This window comes from Triticum urartu, chromosome 7A, assembly GCF_056163025.1.
Source record: "Triticum urartu cultivar PI428250 chromosome 7A, HENAU_Tu73, whole genome shotgun sequence".
NCBI classification, from domain to species: domain Eukaryota; kingdom Viridiplantae; phylum Streptophyta; class Magnoliopsida; order Poales; family Poaceae; genus Triticum; species Triticum urartu.
The window spans coordinates 23,879,005-23,904,307 of NC_141879.1; the positions used below are offsets into that span (position 1 = coordinate 23,879,005).

Sequence of the window (25,303 nt, forward strand, 5' to 3'; positions counted from 1 at the left end):
GATGCAAGTGTCACTCCGGTTACTAAGAGCTGGCCCCCCAGGTGCAGGACATGGTTCTATGCGCATGGGGGGGAGTTGGACCCGAAGACAGGCAATGTTTCGACGAAGGCATGTCTGAACGGAGCCGATGATGCGCCACTTGTTGCAATAGAAGAGGCTCGATCGGGGGTGTTCCAGCCCAACAGAGAGAACGACGAGCTTACGCGTGCCCTGGGAAATCCTGAACACCCGGGAATAACACGAGGCAAGGGCGCTATTCCGTGGTATGAGGGGTTTTTGGACTGGAACGCCGACTACAGAACCCGTGCGAGAAAGAAGATTGCGGAGGAGAAGAAGAGGAAGATGGAGGAGGAGCAGAGGAAGCGGGACTATGAACGCCTTCAAGGCCTAGAAGCAAGTCAAGCGGAATTGGCAGCTAAATTCCAGCGGCAGCAGGAGCAGATCGACTCACTTAGCCAGCAAAGGGGGTCTCAGCAGCTGCAGCAGCTAGCGGATGATCCAGCATTGGATACCACCGCCCCATCCATGCCGAGAAGCAGCGTGGGTTCCGCCCCGGGAGACGCAGTAGTGCTGGATAGATACCCCGTGGATGACATCACGGAGAACACTAACTGCGAGCTACACTTCAAAATGAAGAACATATCCATGAAGGTGGCGGACGCCTTTGCTTTTTCAAATTCCCCCGAGGCAACCTTCCATTGCAACCCGATTCCAGCGGGCTATGCTCGTGTCTTGGTTGATGAGGTGGTGGACCCATATTCGGAGCTACAGCTTGACATTCCTGGAGGTGACGACGAGCACACATTGGGAGAGGCCATACATCATGTCATCCTATGGAGAAAGGATTGCATCATCTTTCGAAGTCCGCCACCGAGTCAGCAGACTCCCGCTCCTCCAAGTCCACCAACGCGTGAGGCCACTCCTCCTCCTCCAAGTCCGGCAAAGTGTCAGGCCACTCCTCCTCCAAGTCCGACACAGCGTCAGACGTCCACTCCTCCTCCAAGTCCGGCACAACCTCAGGCCACTTCAAGTCCGGCACAGCTTCAGGCCACTCCTCCTCGTCCAACTCAGCCCCGTCAGCCGTCTCCGCCGCCTTAGCAATCGCAGAAGAGACACCCCGCAGCTATGGTGCGTAGCGGTACGAGTCGAGGTCATAGTACAGGAAGTACAGGCGGAGGCAAGCGATATAAATATGGTCCAAACCTCACTACTCCTCTTCCTGTGAGGGCTTACGACAGGACCGAGGAGCAAACCAATGCCATAGTGCAGGCAGAACTCGACGCCCATTTTGGACCGAAACCGCCACCGCCGCCAAGGGAGAAAGTGCTTGTGGAAGTAGTTGACCACTTCATTTGTATGGCTCAACCACCAGCTCCTAAGCCTGTTGACACAAACTATGAGCGCCACATCAGGAAGTTACATCGACGACGTCTACAGAAGGAGGCGAGCTCGAGCTCGAGCAAACAACAAGCAGCTGTCAAAAAATGCGGGAAAACCGTTGCCCAGCTGGGAAAACAGGCGGCGCAATCGATCCCCCCGCTTGTTGTGCCGCCAACAACATGTGACAGTACGCGCGCCCAATATTATTGTGGCCAAACAGTTTACGTTCCCGAGGTGGACGATGTGGTAATAACCCAGGAGCATATAATGCAGGCTGAAGAACTCAAGATCACTGTTGGACAACTCCTCGAGATCAAGGACATGCCTGGGATTACAGAGGAGGAAATAAAATGGAAATATGTCCGGGGCCAACCTTTGGTCGAGCCAGAAGATGTCAACAAGCTCCCAACAAGAATGTATGAATTGCATCAATGGTACATGGACATTACCAAGAGATCCAATCGAGAGTCCCTCATGGTGTATGTCAAGAAGGATGATTACTACCATGAAAAACTGTGGCCATTGAGTATCCTGAACTGTTTCAGTTATACAATCAAGACGCACTCGACAAATCTATCGTCAGTTGCTATTGTCTGTAAGTGATTTCTTTCTGTAATTTAAGTCTCAAGCTAGCTTTAGTGATCCTTTTGATCAATCATTACCTGTAATTATCCTCACTATATTCTTTTCTGTGGTATTATGCAGGATGAAGATGTATGAAATGAGAAAAGGTGGACGCTATGGCATTGGGTTCATTGACCCAAACACCGTTAATGAATACACATGGAAAATAAACAAGCTTCAAGAAAAAGATGTAGAGGACAGCATGCTAGAGTTCTTGAAGCGCCTCAAATACAATGAAGATATACTACTTCCTTACAACTTCCAGTGAGTCACACTTTCTTGTACTACAAATTCTCTGTTTTTGCCTACTAGCTAGCTAGCTACATGTTTTTGCTTACATATGCCCGCTTAATTAAGACATGCAAACGTGTGTGCATGTAGATTTCACTGGATCTTGTGTATCATTAAAGTTGACGCCGGAACAGTTGAAATACTGGACTCGCTACTTAAAAAACAAAGTGACTATAACATCTTGTTTGGGATAGTCAACAGGTAATTTCAATCATTATTAACTATATATCTCGGCCTATTTAGTAATTCGTCATTTCATGATATGAACTATTTAATAACCCCTTTATTCATTTTCTTTGTCGGCGGGCAGGCCTTGGGCATGGTTCATCAGCGTCACGGAAGGCGAATGGAAACCAAAGCTGAAATGGTTTCGATCCAAGGTAAGTAATTAAGTAGTACTAGCTAGCTAGCTGCCATCTCTTTAATTATCATGCTTGATTAATTATTATCTGATCAAATTAAATTCCATTCTCGTAATAAAGGCCCTGAAGCAGGCGCAGGGGACTGATCTGTGTGCATTCTGCGTTTGCGAGAACATTCGCATGATGGCGTCTGAAAGGAGCAGATCTCAAAGACAGGAATGGGTACGCTTGTCAGAACACTATTCACAATTTTTACACCATTATCGATATCTAGTCACACAACTAATACACATGCATATTGATCTCCTTCTTAACAGTTCAAAGAGGTGTGGGACAAGCTCCTAGAAACGGAGCGCGTAGAAGCACTTCAAGAGGAAATAGCGGGATTTTTGCTCGACCAGGTCATAAATCCGAAGGGAGAATACTATTACCCGCTACCGCCCCCATGAACCACTTCCAATTGTCATCGTGCTCCGAAGGCACCAATTAGGCTAATGCCACTGGCTCCGAAGGCAACATGCATATGTAGGAGAAATTGTATATAGCTATACATGTGTGCATGTGTGAATTAATATGGTTTGTGAGACATTGATGATATATATATGATTGGTTCTACTAGAAATTCTATTTATATATATATATATATATATATATATATATATATATATGCATAACGTGTACAATGTGTAGTACCGTAAAATACAAGCAAACGAAAAATAATTAAAATTGAAAACACAAAATTAAATGAAAAAGAAATCATAAAACCAAAAATGCCCCAAACATTTTAGTACCGGTTGGTGTTACCAACCGGTACTAAAGGGCTCCCGGCCCCCGGAGCTGGCTCGTGCCACGTGGTTGCCCTTTAGCACCGGTTCGTGCTGAACCGGTACTAAAGGGGGGCCTTTAGTGCCGAAACTTTAGTGCCGGTTCCTAAACCGGCACTAAAGGGCCTTACGAACCTGTGCTATTGCCCGGTTCTGCACTAGTGACAGGGTTCCCGAGACACCAAACGGGTGACTCGGTACACCGTGCCACGGTGTATCTACCGCAACATAGCCCACCCCTAGGGTCAGCGCTACGCACGGCCGCCAACACATAACCTACAAACACCAGAAACTATTTGCAACTCCTGGACAGAGTACTAGGGTGATTAAGAAGCCGAGAGGGTCAATTAAGGATCCCAATGCATGGTAGTAGCTGAATCTTAAAATCACACATACAGATCTCAGTTCTTAGGGACGGCCTCAATGAAACAACCCACCATGTACTCCTACATGGCCTCTCATCGATACCTTTACCATAACATGTTCAACACATCCCTCACATTACCAGCATAAGCATTTCACTCTAGCCCATCACCCAGATGAACCAGACCTGACACAACTCTAATGCATAGCAGGCATAGCAAGGTAGGAATCACAAAACATGGCTCAATCAATTCCTACACATGCTAGTGGGTTTCATCTAGTTACTGTGGCAATGACAGGTCATGCAGAGGATAAGGGTTCAACTACCGTAGCACACAGCAGTTTGAATCGCGTTGTCTTAATGCAGTAAACAAGAGCAGAAGCGAGAACATGGGTTTGTATCGGAATGATCAATGGTTGCTTGCCTGATGGAGTGGTAGCGGGATACTGCCCTTCAGTTGGATACTCGTGAATATCCTCGGAGGCAGAACCTACCACGAAGAACACATCAGAACACAATCAACACATGACGATATGCAACAATATGATGCATGCTATGACATGGCAATATGATTGTGTCTTGGCCTAATGCAAGCTAACATAGAAAGGGATGAACTCATTTGAATCAAAGATTCAAATATTAGCTCATTAAACATGGCCTTAATAGTGCATTTCCTTATTCTGCTTAAACAGCAAGGTAAACTTGTTTTGTCATGTATGAAACCATTACAGATGGATAGATTGAATTTTTCTGATAATTTTTCATATATAAATTATCTCATTTGGAGCTATGGTTGATTTTCTATGAATTTTTGAAGTTTTAACTATTTTTTAGAATTTCCTGTATAAAAATAATTCCAGTAAATCAATTACTGCGTCAGCAATGCGTCAGGGTGACGTCAGGGTCAACGGGGACGTCCAGGTCAAACCTGACTGGTGGGTCCCGCGTGTCAGTAGTTAATTAAACTAACTAATTTTAGTTAGAAACTAATCTGGATAATTAGCAGAGGGGGCCCACTTGTCATTGACTCAGGGGAGTCAACCTGGGCCCACCCAGTCCACGTCAGTGGTCAAACCCACCGGTCAACAGGGCTAATCCCGTCGACGTTGAGTCGCCGGCGAGGCTGAGACGACAGAGGGCTTCGGAAAACGCCCTCAGGCGACCAAAACGACGGCGGAGGTCATCTACGGGTAGCTGGGAACGAGCCGCAGTGTTTGGTGGTGGTGGTTGGGCTCGGGGTGGCCGGAAACAACGCCGGCGATGAGCTTTGCGGTCGCCGGAGTTGGGTGAAAGTGAGCCCGAGGCTACGGGGCACGGCGAGGCGTGTGCTGAGGTGCGTTGTGCCCCTAGGGATGAGGTGAAGTTGTTAGACTAGGTGGCGTGGCCGGTGTTTGGCCGGAGACACGTCGGCGACGAGCTCCACGGTGGCGCGTGCGGGTGAGCTTCGTGTGCTCGTTGTGGTGCACGAGAAGAAGAGCGGAGAGGATGGAGAGGTGCAGAAGCTCACGGCGATCATGTAGAAGCAGACGGCGCGGTCGGGGACGAGCCGGAGCAAGCGGGGCGGCGGAGGCGATCTGGGCAGCCCGAGGTTGAAGACGAGCTCGGTGGAGTCGTTTGCAGGCCTCCGGCGGGGCGTGGCTTGGTGGAGCGATCGAGGAGGAAGTGGCGGAGCGTCAGGACACGGTGGAGCAGCACGGGGACGGTGGTGGACGCGACTATGGTGGCGGAACGGCGACGACTGCGTCGGCCATGGCGAAGGGGAGCGAGGGAGTGAGGCAGGGGGCGAGTGAGCGTGTCCAGGGGGTTGGGGCGGCGACGTGGAGCCTGTCCAGGCCAACAGGGCGGCGAGGGGAGGAAGCAGGGCGGCAGCCAGCTGCGTGGCGCGCGCGGGTGCCGACGTCGAGGACCTGCCTGCCTGCCTGGCCAAGCCAAGCTGCTCGCTGGCGCGGTGGCTGGGCTGGGCCGGCAGGTGGGCCTGGTGGGTGGCGCCAGGTAAGTCTTTCCCCTCTCTCTCTTTCCTGTTTTGTTTTCTTTTTCTATTTTTCCGTAGGTTTAGGGCTTTATTAAAAATACCTAGGCACTTTCTAAAATCCTGAAAATAATTGTGGGCTCTGTTGGGATTATTCCTAACAGCAAACATTTATTTCCAGAATTATTTGAGCATTTAAATTATTTAATAGCATTTAAATGTCCAAATTCAAATATTTATGATTTAAATCAATGACCTTCTGTTGACCTAGAAAATTGTGCACCAATTTTGCCAGAGGTTCTAACCTAAGACAAAGAGGGTGAACTTTTTAGAAGGGCATTTCAGGTTCATTGAAAATAATTTTAGTAAACCCTAGTTGTTTCCAGGGGGGTGTTGGGGGTTTCTTCTTTCCCCATTTCAAATTTAAGAGAAATTTAAACATGATGCACACTCTAATGCTTGAACTAGCTAGGGTGTGATACCCACTTAGATAGGCATCCAGACATCCCTCTAATCCTCTAAGTGATTACGTGACCCGAATCAACTAAATCATGTCCGATCATCACGTGAGATGGAGTAGTTTCATTGGTGAACATCACTATGTTGATCATATCTACTATATGATTCACGCTCGACCTTTCGGTCTCCGTGTTCCGAGGCAATATCTGTATATGCTTGGCTCGTCAAGTATAACCTGAGTATTCCGCGTGTGCAACTGTTTTGCACCCGTTGTATTTGAACGTAGAGCCTATCACACCCGATCATCACGTGGTGTCTCAGCACAAAGAACTTTCGCAACGGTGCATACTCAGGGAGAACACTTCTTGATAATTAGTGAGAGATCATCTTATAATGCTACCGTCAATCAAAGCAAGATAAGATGCATAAAAGATAAACATCACATGCAATCAATATAAGTGATATGATATGGCCATCATCATCTTGTGCTTGTGATCTCCATCTTCGAAGCAGCGTCGTGATCACCATCATCACCGGCGCGACATCTTGATCTCCATCGTAGCATCGTTGTCGTCTCGCCAATCTTATGCTTCCACGACTATCGCTACCGCTTAGTGATAAAGTAAAGCATTACAGCGTGATTGCATTGCATACAATAAAGCGACAACCATATGGCTCTTGCCAGTTGCCGATAACTCGGTTACAAAACATGATCATCTCATACAATAAAATTTAGCATCATGTATTAACCATATCACATCACAACATGCCCTGCAAAAACAAGTTAGACGTCCTCTACTTTGTTGTTGCAAGTTTTACGTGGCTGCTACGGGCTTAAGCAAGAACCAATCTTACCTACGCATCAAAACCACAATGATAGTTTGTCAAGTCGGTGCTGTTTTAACCTTCGCAAGGACCGGGCGTAGCCACACTCGGTTCAACTAAAGTTGGAGAAACTGTCACCCGCAAGCCACCTATGTGCAAAGCACGTCGGGAGAACCGGTCTCGCGTAAGCGTACGCGTAATGTCGGTCCGGGCCGCTTCGTCCAAAAATACCGCCGAACCAAAGTATGACATGCTGGTAAGCAGTATGACTTATATCGCCCACAACTCACTTGTGTTCTACTCGTGCATATAACATCAACACATAAAACCTAGGCTCTGATACCACTGTTGGGGAACTTAGTAATTTCAAAAAAATTCCTACGCACACGCAAGATCATGGTGATGCATAGCAACGAGAGGGGAGAGTGTGATCTACGTACCCTTGTAGACCGACAGCGGAAGCGTTAGCACAACGCGGTTGATGTAGTCGTACGTGTTCACGCCCGACCGATCAAACACCGAAACTACGGCACCTCCGAGTTCTCGCACACGTTCAGCTCGATGATGATCCCCGGACTCCGATCCAGCAAAGTGTCGGGGAAGAGTTCCGTCAGCACGACGGCGTGGTGATGATCTTGATGTACTACCGTCGCAGGGCTTCTCCTAAGAACCGCTACAATATTATCGAGGATTATGGTGGAAGGGGGCACCACACACGGCTAAGAATATGATCACGTGGATCAACTTGTGTGTCTAGGGGTGCCCCCTACCTCCGTATATAAAGGATCAAAGGGGGGGTGCGGCCGGCCATGAGGAGGGCGCGCCAGGAGGAGTCCTACTCCCACCGGGAGTAGGATTCCCCCCTTTCCTAGTTGGAATAGGATTCGGGAAGGGGGAAAGAGGAGAGAGAGAAGGAAGGGGGGGCGCCGCCCCCCTCTCCTTGTCCTATTCGGACTAGGGGGGAAGTGGCCCGCGGCCCAGCCCTGGCCACCTCTCCTCTCTTCCGCTAAAGCCCACTAAGGCCCATATACCTCCCGGGGGGTTCCGGTAACCTCCCGGTACTCCGGTAAAATCCCGATTTCACCCGGAACACTTCCGATATCCAAATATAGGCTTCCAATATATCAATCTTTATGTCTCGACCATTTTGAGACTCCTTTTCATGTCCGTGATCACATCCGGGACTCCGAACAAACTTTGGTACATCAAAAAGCATAAACTCATAATATAAGTGTCATCGAAACCTTAAGCGTGCGGACCCTACGGGTTCGAGAACAATGTAGACATGACCGAGACACGTCTCCGGTCAATAACCAATAGCGGAACCTGGATGCTCATATTGGCTCCTACATATTCTACGAAGATCTTTATCGGTCAGACCGCATAACAACATACTTTGTTCCCTTTGTCATCGGTATTTTACTTGCCCGAGATTCGATCGTCGGTATCTCAATACCTAGTTCAATCTCGTTACCGGCAAGTCTCTTTACTCGTTTCGTAATACATCATCTCGCAACTAACTCATTAGTTGCAATGCTTGGAAGGCTTATGTGATGTGCATTACCGAGAGGGCCCAGAGATACCTCTCCGACAATCGGAGTGACAAATCCTAATCTCGAAATACGCCAACCCAACATTTACCTTTGGAGACACCTGTAGAGCTCCTTTATAATCACTCAGTTACGTTGTGACGTTTGGTAGCACACAAAGTGTTCCTCTAGTAAACGGGAGTTGCATAATCTCATAGTCATAGGAACATGTATAAGTCGTGAAGAAAGCAATAGCAACATACTAAACGATCGGGTGCTAAGCTAATGGAATGGGTCATGTCAATCACATCATTCTCCTAATGATGTGATCCCATTAATCAAATGACAACACATGTCTATGGTTAGGAAACATAACCATCTTTGATTAATGAGCTAGTCAAGTAGAGGCATACTAGTGACGTTTGGTTTGTCTACGTATTCACACAAGTATTATGTTTCCGGATAATACAATTCTAGCATGAATAATAAACATTTATCATGATATAAGGAAATAAAATAATAACATTATTATTGCCTCTAGGGCATATTTCCTTCATTTACTGGGCTGGCCGGGCCTAGCGTCAAGACCTGAAGGTAACATTGAAATGGTCCACATTCATTTAGGGGTACAATATAAGAGCTCTTTTCTTTCCTAGTGCATGTATTCAGTCATTTTGAGGTCACGTGTAATCAAACCATGCTTCTCAAGCAACTGTTGCCACAAAAACATGAGTGAAATATGTAACGAAGTGCTGAAGCTAGCTTGAGTAAGCACCAATGCCACTTAGTCGGTCGGTGACAATTCCGGACAGTAAATTTGGGGGAAACCCCGCTCGGATACGAAGACCTGTGTCGGGTGCTTGGCAGCACAGGAAATACGAGCAAGTGAAATGTTAGAATTATGTCGTATATTATTGTACAAGGTAGGTTACAGTTGGACTTGGTTTTGGACTGTGTGTAGACAAGGTAGGAGTTGTGTCCTAATAGGACACTTGTATCCTAGGTCTAGGTCTCTCATATATATCGGGGGTAGACACACGATGTAACCTATGCTAACATAATAGCACAGGCACGCGGGGAGCTGGCGGCGTGTGCCGGCGCCCGGGCGGCCGGGATGCGGTATTGTAACGGTATCGTGGGGAGGAGCGCCCGTAGTCAGGCCCCGGGGATGTAGCCATATCGGTGAACCTCGTTAACAAATCTTGGTGTCGTGCTTGTGTGATTGCTTGGTCCTCGATAGATCAATGGTGGCCTCGGATTTATTCTAACAAGTGGTATCAGAGCTAGGTTGCTCAAAGGTCGCGGAGGAATTGATCTAGAGGAGAGGAAGAAAGTATCTATGAAATTCTGCGGGGCGATCGTTGAAGCAAAAGAAATCGGCGTGGCATCGTCGATTAGTTGATGCAGGCACAATCTAGAGACAGATGGATTCATGGTGATATAAATCTTCAAGGAAGCAGGCAGCGACGGCAGTAGCTACGACCTGATCGGATCGATCGGAAGGGACGACGTGTGGCTTGCGTTACGAAGCGATCGGAATCAGCAAGTCAGGCTAGGCGAGATCGGATCAGCGGGAACGGCAGCGGCTTAACACGCGTGCGTTGGGCGGACTCAGCGATTCTGCGTGATTGGCAGGCAGCGGCTGCCACAAGGTCGAGGGCCATGTGGGCTGCTATTGTGCGGCGCAACGCGGATGCAAGGCGTGCGGTCTGGGCCCAAGGAGCAAAGTTGGGCACGAGCCAGCGAGGCAAACAGGGGTCCAGGCGTCCAACACAGAGGCGCGGGGTGAAGCAGGAGGCCGTGTTTGCTGAACGCGAGCGCAACCAGAGCTACGTGAGAGAGATTTGTTTAGGAAAAAAGGTGTCCGGTTCTGAGGGACTTTGCAGCGAGTAGGAACATTAAAATAGCTGCCCATGTCGGATTGAAATCATGAGAAAGGAAAGAACAAGAAGATAGCAAAGGTGGTCACGTGTATTGTTTACGGTGGAGCTGAGAGTTTGCTACACGGGCACAAGGCTACGAGGGACTACTTCTTTTGGAATTCTTTGCTTTGTACATGGATTGGAGATGGCAGGCAGGAACATTGTTCAACACAAGCAATTAAACAGGAATCAGAGACAGACATGCGCACAAGGCTTGGAGGATTCTGAAGTGCGTGTGCATGGGTCATGCATACACAAGGCGTCAAAGCAATGCATGGGTATGTGCGGGGCGGACACGATGCAGGGTGAAGCATGGTTGCAGTTCGATAAGTTCGGCTGGGTCGACTGGACAGTCTGATGGATCGACGGGGATGTCGGTCAAAGCAGAAGACGATGGTGATTTCAGCGATGACGACATAGGAGCGTGATGCTGATGGTGGCCGACTTCTGGGGCGTGGAAACACGTGGTGCAGGCCTGAGGGCTTGTGCGGCTTCGACGGACTATGGCGCGGGGTTGATTCAAGGTGGTGCACACATGAGAGCTTGAAGTCGACAGGGCGCAGGGGTGGCACGTACAACCACCATGGAGTCAGGTTGAAGGTGGAGTTGGAGTCTGATGGATGATTTCACTCTGAGCTGATGGAGGGGCTATGGCATAAGTTAACGGATAGTCGAAGCCTATTTCAGCGGGATAGCGAGAGACACGTGGTTTCAGACTGGGTACCAGTGGTCTGATGGAGACGTGATACTCGGCATCGGTCGGTGATCGATGGTTCTCTGCGGTGGGAGTTGAGATAGTGGGGGCTAGCTACCCGAGAGACTCGACCAGGACAGCAGAGGCTCGATGCGGTGATAGCCGCGAGGCGTGCGGTAAGCACGGGACACAGCGACAGACCAAGGCACTGGTGGTCAGACATGTGGTCAGACAAATTGTGCAGGGGTTCTGAAGCAGTGTTGACGAGTACCGGATTCAAGTTGGTGACTGGGTCTATCGGTGCCGAAAGATGGACATGAGTTGATCATGGAGAATCTGTGAAAGTGACGGAAAGTCTGAAATTGTCAAAAGCGGAGAGAGTACATGGTCGTATATTCTGTGGTGTTCGGTGCACATGGCAAAGTGCGGGTGACAAGTACAGAAGGAGGTGGAGTGCTATAGCTGTGGGACATGTCAGACACTATCCGGGGAAAAGGGTGAGACAACTGTGAATTTGACTCAAAGTGACACAGGGCGACGGTGAAATTCCTTCAAGTTTCAGACAGACGGTCATGAAAGAGCGGTGATGTTGAGTTCAGGTAACTCTTATATATGACACCCAATATGTGAGTTGTTCATTTTCACGCAGATTAATGATCAGTGTGTGATGGCGTTGAGCGGATACTCCGAAAGTTGGGAGCACAAAGTAAAGTAACGAAGAACTTAATTTTTGCTCGAGTGTTGACTGTGATGAAGACGAGAAGGGACTACAGTTGCAGGTGGAGTCACATGGAGTCTGGGAGTAGCAGCGGTGCTCATGGCGTATCTCAAGTCCAATGTACATGGAGGTTCAACGCATGGACGAATTCAAGGTGGTGAAGAATATTCGCCAAGGTGGAGTTTGTTAGAATTATGTCGAATATTATTGTACAAGGTAGGTTACAGTTAGACTTGGTTTTGGACTGTGTGTAGACAGGGTAGAAGTTGTGTCCTAATAGGACACTTGTATCGTAGGTCTCTCATATATATCGGGGGTAGACACACGATGTAACCTATGCCAACATAATAGCACAGGCACGCGGGGAGCTGGCGGCGTGTGCCGGCGCCCGGGCGGCCGGGGTGCGGTATTGTAACGGTATCGTGGGAAGGAGTGCCCGTAGTCAGGCCCCGGGGATGTAGCCATATCGGTGAACCTCGTTAACAAATCTCGGTGTTGTGCTTGTGTGATTGCTTGGCCCTCAATGGATCAAAGGTGGCCTCGGATTTATTGTAACATGAAATGTTTCAATGGCGATCAACTAGAAGGGACATAGTGTCAAGATGAATGGTGATTACATATCCATGCAACACAAGATTTTAATTAAACCACAGCAACTAAAACTACATTCCCGCAAAAAAAAGAAAGACTAGGTTGTGAGGAAGTTTGGGCTGAGATCGAGCTCGGTCAGACATCGCCAGGCACACAGTTGACGACATTTCAGGTAGGCCAGTGAGCAATCATCTGTTGCCTAAGTAGGCCAGTGCTACTTGCTTTCTAGATCTTCAATGTTGAGGTTGCATAGTTTTATTTAAACACTTCTATGAGATTATTATTCTGGACATGAATTACTTCAAGAGAGGCCACGATGATCGTTAAGTTCCAAAACAAGCTGGGACCGAGCAATAGTGGTGTTAAATCAAGTACCTTGGGTGACTTAAGACCGCTCTACTCACCCGGGAAATGAAGCAGCTCTGCTTCTTGATAAGGCTAGTGTGTTTTTGTCCGCCTTGGCACCCATCGTTGGATTCTATGGTTGACTCAGAAAAGTCTTTTAAAATATGCCCATCATTTGGAAAAGATGCTAATATAATTTTGAGAATATAACTTGAGGACAGCTACATTGTTGAAACTGCACAAGATTATATATGGACTAGAGTGTTGTAAGGTCGCCAACAATTGTGATGATAGCTAGAACGCCATACCAGCTCACATGTTTGATCTCTGTGAAACGATCAGGTTAACAGTGCAGAATGTAAGAATTTTGCTCACCAAGTTCTTTAAGAAGTTGGGCAGTCGATCGAGGTATGATAGGTATCTCCATGAATTTAATTACATGTGGTTTGTAGCAAATGAAACATAGACTGTTAGAGTAAGCTGCCATCATAGTATGCAAGATACGCATTCATCTACATCTATTCGCACCGCGCTTCACAGAAACAACAGGCAAGCAAATAAAAGAAGGGAGCGTCAGTGGTTGCTAGTTCATTGGTCAAAGACTAAGAGCACGTTTTCTTTGAGGACCGATCACACATAGCAAAAGGAAAAGGTTGAACGATCCGTGCTGTCCCATAGAGAAATCCCCCACAAAAAGAACTATAAAAAAAAAGAGACCGCAGGTTGCATCCCCATCTGTCCGAGAAAAAAAATACTGTAACTTTTGAAATCAAACTCCACCAGCAAACAAATATCTCTCAGCTCAAGAGCAAGCACAGAAACCAATCAGCACAAAAGCATACATTTCAGTGTTATTACACAACGGCCATGCAACTAACCAAGACACGGCATATGTATCTTAAGAGGCAAATTTCGGTAATACCGCAAATTATGGTTGCTAAACTATATTTTTTGCAATGAAAGAGAATAACATGTAAACAAAAGCACAAGCGCATGCAGAAATAGGGAAGGTGCTTAAAAACTAGACTTGGATTTGGATTCTTGTAGCCATAGGAGATCTGCTTCATAGCAGGATGAGAACAAAAACCATACGTTCAGGCAGTGTGTACTTTGAAACTTTGACCATGAGAAAAGTTCAAGGCCGGTCATGGAGCTTAAGATACATAAGATGGTTCTTATGGTCAAAGTGCCTACACAGGCAGCAACATATGCATGCGTCCTAGGACCGGCCTGGTGAATTCGATGCTGTCAGTTCAAGCACACAACTAGAACGATGCACCTGAAGAACCTCTTAAGGCAAAACTGCACTTCAAACTTGCCAGTTACAGCAAAAGAAGAAGGATCGATGAGTAGTAAACAAGAGGTCTAACTGAAAGGCCACAAAGCACATAAGCTTGAGTAAGCGCTAATGGCAACATAAACACATCTCTTATAAGGTCTAAACGCTCAAGGATGAACTAACTGAAAAATCATCAAGGGTTAATTATCCTTTTTCCCTCAGTGGTGTCCATGTACTCAGTTTTGCCCTCAGATGCGAATTGTGCTCAGTTTTGCCCCTAGTCCGTGCGCACCGACTCGTTCCGTGAACTCTGCCGTCTCTGTCAGGTCAACCTTTTGACTCGGCCCTTACAGGTGGGACCAGGCGGCAGAGACGGCCAATTTTATTCAGACCGTTGCACGCGTGGCTTGTGGGACCCAGCAGAGAGCCGTTGAGCAGAGAGCCGTTGGCGGGTGTGCTATATAAGCGGCGACAGCGGCGGTGACCACGGCGACAGAGAGCACGGCGGTGACCATGGCGAGAGAGAGAGAGAGAGAGAGCACGGCGGCGGGAAGCTAGCTGTGGAGGGCGCGGCGGTGGGAAGCTAGCAGTTGAGGGCGCGGCGGCATTGAGATCCCCTTCGGCTCCGAGCTCCATGTCTTCCTCAAGCTCCCGCGCCACCTCGCGGATGCAGAGCTGGGCGCGTGTGGACATGCCTGTCTTTGTCTGTCCGCAGTGCCGGGCGGGCGTTGATCGGAGGGTTTCTCAGACACCGAGGAACCAGAATCGTCCGTTCTACGTGTGCAGCAAGAATGGGGCAAGAATCGGGGCAATTGCACCATTTTCGTGGTTGGGATCTTTGAGCAATGGGTTGATCTGTTTGGTGTTCATGCAGGTGACATGCTTCTTTCTTTGGGTCGATGCTCTGGCCAAGACTCTGATGAATGAACTGCAAGAAGAGCATGAAGAATGGTTGCGCATGCTGCCACGAACGGCAGTGGCCGCACCACGAGCTCCGGAAGAAGAGATGGAGGGCGAAGCACGCACTGACAGGGAGCTAGCTGTTGAGCTTAGGATGTTGAAGAAGAAGGTTAGGAAGCTTGAAAATCAAGCACTACCAATACCCATTTGCAAATACTTTTGGGCATTTGTAGGTATGGTAATCGCACTGGTTGTAATGTTGAAAATGTATGGAAAGGCATGAATTATGGAGGAATTTGTAATCTTGAAATTGTTTGAGAAATTCACCTAGTTTAAATGTTGGTTAAAGTTGTTTAAATGTTGAAACAAAAAGAGAAGAAGTGACCAACATTTAAATATGTTGGAAAAAAGAGAAGAAATTAGGAATTCAGAAACTTTTGATCAATGAAATGCAGCTCTCTGCTCTGCCTTTCTGTCCAAAAAAAGGGTTGCTCTTGGGCCAAATTCAGAGCGTAGAGCCAAGTGCAGGCTAGACTAATGGGCCAACTGCATCCAATTAGGCCCATTCGGGGGTTCTCTTGCGTATTTTTCTGTTTTCTATTCTGATTTAATTTAGGCAGTAAATCATAATGCTGAAACTTTTTGTGGAAGCTAATTGAATTATTCCGGAGCCAAACAATTAAGGTTAGAAATTTTTTGGAGCTGTTAATTAATCCAATTCAAATACACCGTGATTTAAATCAAAGATCAAAATATCATGGAAAATGTGCCTCCACTCTGGTAGAGGTTTACGCTAGGTGCCAAAATAAATGAACATTTTTAAGGGCATTACATTGAGAAAAACATAATTTGTCTAAAAAATGAAGGGTGGAAAATGCATAAAAAATTGGTGCGGCTGGGGACTCGAACCTAGCACCGCGTGGGTTTGTGGTGTTTAGGGCTGCGCTGGTAACCGCTAGGACAAATGGCAAGACTTTGACATGGGTAGGGAAGGAAGGTATACATAGTGAGACTGTGAATTTTTTTTAAAAAAATAGTGAGACCGTGAATGTTTGCACACGCGTGAGAGTGGTTTTCCTTTGTTTTGCACTTAAATTTTGGAGGGTTGGAAGGTGGAAAATGTATGTTGCACTACCACATGATTTTGGTCAGAGTGGCACTTGGTTTATGGTTAGAGTGGCACTTGGTTTAGGATTTAAAGGGAATAAATTTGCATGTTAGTTCATGACTTTTTGTTTGAATGAAATAGAGGGCTTCTCACCCCCTCCGATTTTCATTAATGAAAACCACAAGTTCTCGAACTTCATGACTTGTTTAGGGAAGAAATGATATGTTTGGGCACAGACATTTTTTAACACACATAATAAACCCTAATAACTTAGATAAGATGGAACACACCGTACCATTACAATAACTTAGATAAGTTCACGGATAGTTCACGGACACATGACGAAACATGACACGACACGACACGACATAGAAAAGCAACAAAATAAAAAACGAAACATGACGAGCTTGACTCCGGGCTTGAACATCTTCATCTTGACCTCCTTCTTCCACCTTGGCCGTGCGCGCCCCTTCAACACCGTCTTCATCTTCACACCTCCTTCTCCTCCTCGTCGTAGGGAAGGGAGTGCATCTGGCCTGGAGTGGGGAAGATGCGCTCGTAGTTGGTGTAGATGTTGTAGACGGTGAAGAAGATGGCCTCACAGCCGCACCAAAAGACTTGGCCGAGGAGCTCGCGCGCGTCAAACGGGTTGGTGAAGGTGACCATGAGCAGTAGGAGGATGCCGCCGCGGTCACGAACCTTGTTGAGGGTGAACATCCTCGGCGAACCCCGTGGGAGGTGGGCATAGCCGGCTCTGAGGAAGGCGCGGGTGAGTTCGACGGAATCCCTCCACCTTGAAATAGCCCACACATGGAGCTCCCTCTCCACGAGCACGCCCGGTGGGTAGCGCAGCTCCGGCACGACAGGCGGACGGTTGAAGGTCGGCCCGTTGAACTGCATCTTCACTTGGTCTCGCTTGGGGAGGGCTCGGTCGCTTGGGTGTTTGAAGTTGGAGAGGATCGGATCTGGCTTGTGGGCGGGAGAGGAAAAGAGGCACCCCATTTATAGGCCTGTGGGTGGGAGAGGAAAAGAGAAAGGATGAGAACAGTGCGTGTATGAATCCGGACGCGTGTGTGTATCCATTACGTTTTGCACACTTAAATTTTTGCACGAAAACGATGCATGGGGCGCGTGCGTGCATCTGAATCACTGCATAGCTCTTTGACCGGGCGGTGCATGTGAATCGCTGCCCTGAACCACCTAGCTCGCCTAGCGTGCCTCGCTCGCCTTGCTCGCATGCATGCACGTCACCGCCTCCCGCGCATGCAAACCCACGTCGCCGCCTCCATGCATGCAAGGCCTGGAAAGGCTGAGACGGGCTATTTACTGCGGTCTCAGGCCCAGACAACGAGACGGCCCAACGGTCCATCTAGCACGCCCGCTATTTGTTAAAAAAACAATCTCCCAGCCAATCAGATTGCATCTCGCGGATCGCCCCCCTCCTTCCCGCAGATTCCTTCTAGAAGGGTTAGATCGACGGCCCTTGATCGCCGCTAGGGTTAGATGAACGGTCCTTGTTCAGCGTTAGGGTTAGCAGGGTTTGAGAGAGGTTTGGAGCAGTCAAAGCTATGTTTGACCCGATTTCAAATGAGCATAATAAATTAAATAAAAATTAGGAAAATAAAAAACATGTGCACATAGTCTTCTTATGTCATATACTAATGATTTAAGTTGATAAACAAGCTTTACATACATTTAAATGATAAGTTCATGTGTATTGTATGATATCTCGAGTATCTCAAACTCTCTTGTACGAAGTGAAGAGAAGTGTTTTGGGGAAATGAACATGAAAATTTCAAAAAACTCACCACAGCTTCATTTTGGAGTGACTAAGAAGGATCCAGGCTTAGTTTTTCATTTTGATGTTTTACACTTGTTTAAATCTTGGTCAAAGTTAAGTTTGACCAGAATTCAAATGAGCAAAACAAATTAAAAAAATCAAAAAATGGAAAAATCAGCGCACATAGTCTGTACATATAGAATATATGTGTAGGAAAGTTATTTGGCTGATTTAGACAAGGTCGAAAAAACCTTGCTTAGAAATGAGGCCGTTTACCCTACCTTTGGACCCCTCTTTTTAGCACATTTTTCATGAAAATTTCAAAAACCTCACCACAACTTCATTTTGGATTGACTAAGAAGTATCCAGGCTTAGTTTTTCATTTTGATGTTTTAGACTTGTTTAAATCTTGGTCAAAGTTAGGTTTGACCAGAATTTAAATGAGCAAAACAAAATTCAAAAAAATCAAAAAAAGGAAAACCATGTGCTCATTCAAACATCATCCAATAGATATTTAAACATCATGTCAAACATACTTCTAACATAGGTCCAACATCATCCAACATAAATACAACATGTCAAGTGATAAATGTTTCATAATACAACATCATCCCTTATTCATAATGTTTCATAATTATTCATAGATAGCGTTGGGGCTTCTGTCTGTTCCTTGGGCTTCTTGCCATCACTTTGCTCCTCGTGCACCTTGTGCTCATTGTTTCTTCTCTTCTTCTCTTGGTTGTCGGTACCTTGCGCGTCTTCTTCAAACCTACCATAGAGCTGTGCAAAACATAAACTGTAATGAGATCATGTCAAGTGATAGATGTACAGTAGTATTTGACCCTTGCAAGATTTACATACCTAGCAGAACTCACAACAACAGAAGGTTGGTCACCATTTGAAGCCTCACTTGGATCATCATTTGGAGTCTCACTTGGATTACCATGATCCCATTTAGAGCCTCACTTGGATCACCATCTGGAGCCTCACTTGAATCATTATTTGTAGGATATTTTGGATCATCGTCAAAATCATGCGGCTGTTGACCATCATCATTTGGAACCTCGTCAAAATCCTCATCTGATGCAACCGGCTATTGACCATCATTTTCATCATCTGTTGAGGCAACCGGCTGCTGACCAACATTTTCATCGAAGCCTTCATCGAAACTCTCTCCGAACGCTGGATCTACTGTGTTATCATAATACTTACCAAATAACCAGACCCACCACACCTTGTGCACTTACGCTTCCTCGCTCCAAGTCCAGCTCCTTCGCTGCGAGGTCTGATTCGACTCTTCCTTGGTCTATCTGCTGCTCTCTTCAGAACTGGAGCGCAAAGCTTGAATCCAGGGTCCACCATGTCCCATTGTTGTTTTCCCTCCATAGCAGGCAACGCATAAGCATATGTGGCTTTGAACCTTGCAACAGAGTAGTAATCATGCACATACTGCTGTATGTTCCCTGCTGGACCTAGGAGAGAAGTGATGAAAAACAAGGCATGAATGCATGGCAACCCAGTTATCTGCCATTGCCTACAACTGCAAGTTCTAGCTTCTAAATCCACTGGATATCTCCATTCCCTCTTCTCTTTATCCAAATATAATATCTCTGCTGTGGTACCCGAGCAAAGAGTCATCTTCATTTCCAAGCCTGTTGTCTTTTGCTTCAGTTCATTCATCACGACAGGGATGATAATGTGGCCCATGAATTTTGCCTCGGCTATTCCTGCACGATAATGAAATTTCTGCATGTATTCTATCCTTATCCTGTCAAGCAAATCCACCACATAATGACCCTTTAGTTTCCGGATCGTTGAGTTGAAAGACTCTACTAGATTATTGTGCACATAGTCAACTTTGCTCACTTCACTGAATTGGCTTCTGGCCCATAACTTGGAGTGGTGTGTTTCCAAGTATTCTTTCACTTTGGGATTCATGTATAACTGCCTCAAGTGGTAGTTGTGCTTCTTCACACTGCATGTCAAAGATGTTGGCCATAAATTGTCGGTATACACCTTTCCTTTGAATTTCTTCATGAAATTTGCAGCAAGGTGACGCATGCATTCCCTATGCTCTACTCCAGGGAACACATTGTCCACGCCCACTTCTAAATCTTTACAGGCATCTGTATGAATGACCAACCCATTGGGATGTGCAATAGCCCGGCGGAGATTATGCAAAAACCAAGTCCAGCTCTCCTCAGACTCTGTCTCCAGCACACCATAGGCAACTAGAAATACAAAACTCTGTGCATCAACTGCACAAGTTGCTACTAACTGTTCTTTAAACCTCCTTGTGAGAAAAGTGGCATCAATAGCCAAATAAGGCCTGCAGCCTGCCAAAAAACCCCGGCGACAAGCCTCAAAGCAGACAAAAACCCTCCTAAAGCATTCCTTGGTCTTTGTCACTCCCCTGAATGTGTACTCCACGGTGTGGTGATCAATATCTACAATACTACCTGGGCTTGTCCTCTCCACTTCACCTTTGAATGAATACAAGAATTGAAAACTTTCCTGCCAGTTACCATAAATAGAATCCATAGCATGTTGTTTACCATTGAACAACCTCATGTATGGTAAATCTATCTTGAACTTATCTTTGATGTTCTTCTGCAATTTCTTTGGACCCACTTGCTGGTTTTCTTTCACCCACTTCTTTACTTCTTCTGCCACCCATCTTGACTTGGCTCTACTGATTGTATCCTTCCTAAGGGTTGATTCCTGCCATGCGTGCTTAAAAGGGTTCACTTTGACCTGAACATTAGTGCTATTCCGCATTTTAGATGCAAGCAGCCTCCATGGACAACCCTCAGTCGGACAGTGCACTCTGTAACGTACTTGATCGCTCTTGTCAAATTTGAAAGTGCGTTCTACCTTGATGCAGTATGTCACAAGTGCATTTCTACACTCATTCATGGATGCAAAAATTGTACCTTCTTCCATATGAGGGTTCAAAGGGTCCCATTCAACAGCTGCAAGGTCTTCGTCCTCATCCATCGCGTCATCATCCACACGGACTGCATTGTGAGCCTCATCTTGGTTTTCAGTCCGAGGTGCCCGTCGTAAATTCCGAATAACATCAGAATATAGTTTCTATTCATCAACCCCAGAATTGTAGCCATCAGGCTCCACTTCAAGGGGGACCCTACTGCTGTTGCCCACACTTTTCGAGCCACCACGTCGCCGTGCACCAACTGAACTGTTCTGGCTAGAGATGCCATTACGACGACTTGGTTCTCCCCGAGATGTTGCACCCGCCATCCTAGGTCCAAATGCCTGCCCAAGCACATCAACTTGCAGCCTCACATGAAAATTATCTTTCTCTTTATGCCTAACAAACATGGTAGCTAGCTCTTCATCATTACTAACTGTCACTCAATTCTTTTCCCCATCATAGTATTTGTATACCACTTCATCAAGCAAACCCCAAGGATATTGGCTACAAATTACCTCCCCAAATTGTCTGAAACTCCAATTACTAGCCATTGGCAACCGATAATCAAAACCTCCTTGGTATTTCTTCTTATCCTTTGCATCGAACATGTACCGGTCCCTTCTAATGTGCACCATGAAAGCAAACCGCAACTCCATCCTAACCGGTGAAAAACAGATATGCAATCAGCACACTAATTGGGCAAACCTACTCGAATCGAGTGTTCAAATGCACAACTAAGCTCAATCTAAACAAGAGGCGAGACTTACCCCTCGGGAACCCAGTCGTGGACGCGGCGGATCTCCAGCCCGATGCCTGCCTCGCCAAATACTCTGGGGTCGCCGCTGCTCACCATTTCGCCCTAGGGTTCTTCCTCCTAGTTCAAATAGCTCCAGCAGCCCCCCCCACCTTTGAGCGCTCCGGCCGGGCGCACGGAAGGAGGCCGCGCCGCGGATCGAGCAGGTGGCGGGCGCCCCACCCGTGGCGTCGCAGGAAGGTGGTGGGTGTCACAGGTAGTCGTAGAGCGTAGGCGCAGGGAGGTAGCGGCGGAGCAGGCCGTGCAGCTGGTGGCGGGGCAGGTGCTGGCCGCGGCGCAGGTGGCGGCGGCGGCGCAGGACAGGCGGCCGGGCGGATGGGTGTGAGCTAGAATGATTTGGGGATTTAGTTGCATGGGCCTACATGTCAGCTCCGGACCCACAACCACTAACGCCGGCGGACGGAACGGACTCAAATATGGCCGTTTGGCCTCGTCATAGTTGCTGTGCTCGGACTAGGGGCAAAACTGAGGACATGGACACCACTGAGGGCAAAAAGATAATTAACCCAATCATCAATGCTCCTGCCACGGTACTGGAAGAGCAATTTTTTGAAACAAGCTGAGACTTGGCTTAAAATAAAGATAAACAACATTTTGATGCAGACTGATTTTTTTTCAACAAAGGATGTATTTTATTGGCTCAAAATGGAGCATCAAGAAGATACATAACACAACGAGTACACACCTGGTCTCTGCATAGCTAGAATGTACACAACCAACACCAACTTACACACAAATGAAAACACGCTGGCATCTAGCAAAGTTATATAAAACCAAAGCTATGTGTACGCAGAGAAAAAGAAAAATAGCTCCAAAGCGATCAAATATGTGATCGACAAACTACAACAATGACCATCTCTACACCAACGATCTTATGACACCACATAGACAATGAGATTCTTCAACAACAAAACCGTCGGGAAGGGAGCGACACTCAAGCTCCCTGAGCTAAGAGGTTAGAACTCCAAATATAACTAACATCGTAATGCTCCACATATATCAAAGGTTCCAAACATTTTTGGGTAGACCTACACAAAAGTCAAGACATCTTACGGCGAGCAGTAATAACCATGCATCAAGACTATCAATCATCATGGACACGAATACCCAAGCATCTATTCCAGAGAAGGTTTTTGCCTCAAGATTCATCCACTTGGCTGAAAAAGACCTTACGGTAAACCTATACATGGCACGTGGTATTAATTTGGGATGTGGTGGTGTACAAACGCCTCGTGGATCCATTTATTTCATTCAAATTTTTTGAACGGATGTGGCATTCGGTTTGGTTGGCTTAGCGTTTTTCATTGCATGTGGGGCAGGTTGCTGTGGTCAACTGTTGTCGCTGTCACGTTGAGATTTGTGGCCTGACACCTTTCCTTCTTCGGTGCTTCTCTGGTCGATCTGTCCCTTTCTCTGACCAATAGCAACTGGGCGAAGCGGTGACCAGGGATGGGTAGCTGGGTTATAAGGCCCTGTTTGGTTTCAATAAATCATTCGATTTATAAGTCAGGTGACTTAAAACTAGTGACTTATAAGTCACGCTTGTTTGGTTGTCACTTGACTTATAAGTCATCTGACACACCTTTTCACACCAATTAATATCATGCAGGTGGTGGGATCCACGTAAAAGGGAGTGACTTATAAGTTTTAAGTTGGGGTGGAGCAACTTATGACTTATAAGTTGGGGGTGACTTATAAATCGGGTCTATTTGGCAAAATAAGTTATTTTTTTCACTTTTCAACTTATAAATTGATGACTTATTTGAAACCAAACAGGTCCTAAGACGGCAAAGAAATATGGGCGAGCCAGCGACCGCATGCACGCACTGTAATCAGAGCAGCATGCGGTGCAGCAGTTGATTACGATGTGCATGTGACCTGCCCACGTTCTATTGGCGGTGCCGCTTTAATTGTTGTTTCTAGACCCGGCTTATGTGGATGTTTCCAGTTAATGCTCGCCCCTTTCCTTCAGATATTTTTCTCTCTTGAAGACTCGAGCAAAACCTCGTGCCACCGCTGCACCGCCTGACCGCCGTACGCAAGTATAAAACGCCGGCCTCTTTCCTCATCGGGTCACTGGAGCTCACCTGCGTTGCTGTGCACGTCTCCCAACTCCCAGCAGCACCTTACATCCCACCTCGCCGTCGGTTCCTGCCTTAGCCGGCGGGTAGGAACCAGGCAGGAGAAGCAGCGACTGCCTGCAGCAAGGTGGTGCGGCAAGGCAGCTTGATTGGTGCGTGCTATGAGGCACTACATGGGGTGTTGCCGCTAGAGCACGCGCAGGGGCGCGACACGCGACGCTGACGTGCTGCTGGATGAGGCGACGGGCAGAGCTCCGCGCAGTGACGCGGACCAGCGGCTGGGCGAGGCCGTATAGCGCCGCGACCTTGCACGCGCGTGCCTGAAAGGACGTGCGGCGGCGCAGCTGCCCGAGTCGATGGTGGCTGGTTACGGGTCACAGACACGGGACACGACGTCCTCCAACATGATGCATGCATGCGCCCTACGCACCAGGTCCGGGGAAGTAAAGCGTGTCGCCGGCCACACACACATTACCCCTGCTGATGCTCGCGGAAAAGAGCAACGGCTGCGGCGGTATCGCAACGGCGCCACAAGCACGTCGAGCTGCATATGAGGATTTGCACGGAGAGATGTAGGTGGGACCGTGGGAGGCATGCACGGATAATGGCGGTAGCAGTCGAGGTGCCTCTTCTTTGTGTGTTGCCTTCCATGTCTTTCTATCCATAGCGATAGCATTTGCTTTTGTGGATGGCTCTCCTTGCAGTGCAATCGCGAGGCTCCCCCCATGGCGTGTCCATGGCGTTGTACAGAGTACACCAGCACAAAGAGCATCCCCGGACACTACTTCATCTACTAGGAGACGGTCGGCGCCGGCGCCGGTTGGACGGTGGACAAGGAGACCATCGACGATCGACGCTTGAGATGGATGAGGGACTGAATGCGGTGTGCATGCATGGTAGAGTGGCGGACGGCTCCATCGGGCTGCTCGAGATCCGCGTCATCCGGCCCGGCACGTCCGAGGAGCTGATGGACTACGCTATCTCTCATGGCGCCTCCATCAACCAATACAAGGTGCCCTGGTGCTTGACGTTCCCGCCGATCATCGAGCTGCGCATGCTCCACTCGCGCGTGGCGTCCATCCAGTTTAGCCCTGCCGTGCGGCACTGGACCCCTACTCCCACCCGGCGCACGAAGTACGACGTTTCCACCTAAATTGACTTGCAATTTTAGGGTAGCCAACTCTTTATTTTTCAACAGGAGTCAATGTGTGGTGTATAACAAATGCAGAAGGGCTCCTATTCAGATTCTAGACTGAATAGTTCTTCAAGAATTACATGGCGGGCGCGCTCCTTTGATAGTACTCTCTAAACAATGTGTGTGTGTTCAAGAAGCAGCGACACTTTTAGGCAAGCCCTTGCTTTTCAATATGATCTTTGTTAGTGCGTAGAGTATACAAATGGACAAAATCTTATGTTCAGAATTCAGACTGAACTGTTCTCGAGAGTTACATGTGGACGTGGTCACACGGTCCAAGCGTTCATGAGCTACAAAAAGCATGACCATGCTTC

At 47.5% G+C, this 25,303-nt stretch overlaps 1 protein-coding gene and 1 pseudogene across 1 annotated transcript; one reads left to right on the forward strand and one right to left on the reverse strand.

Moving 5' to 3' along the window:
• Positions 1-25,303, reverse strand: part of LOC147957147 (uncharacterized) — an 86,373-nt pseudogene that overhangs the window by 59,145 nt on the left and 1,925 nt on the right.
• On the forward strand, positions 14,811-15,359 carry LOC147957149 (uncharacterized). Its single transcript, XM_087536182.1, has 2 exons — positions 14,811-14,972; positions 15,051-15,359. Exons 1-2 carry the CDS (start codon positions 14,811-14,813, stop codon positions 15,357-15,359), a joined length of 471 nt encoding a protein of 156 aa, XP_087392308.1.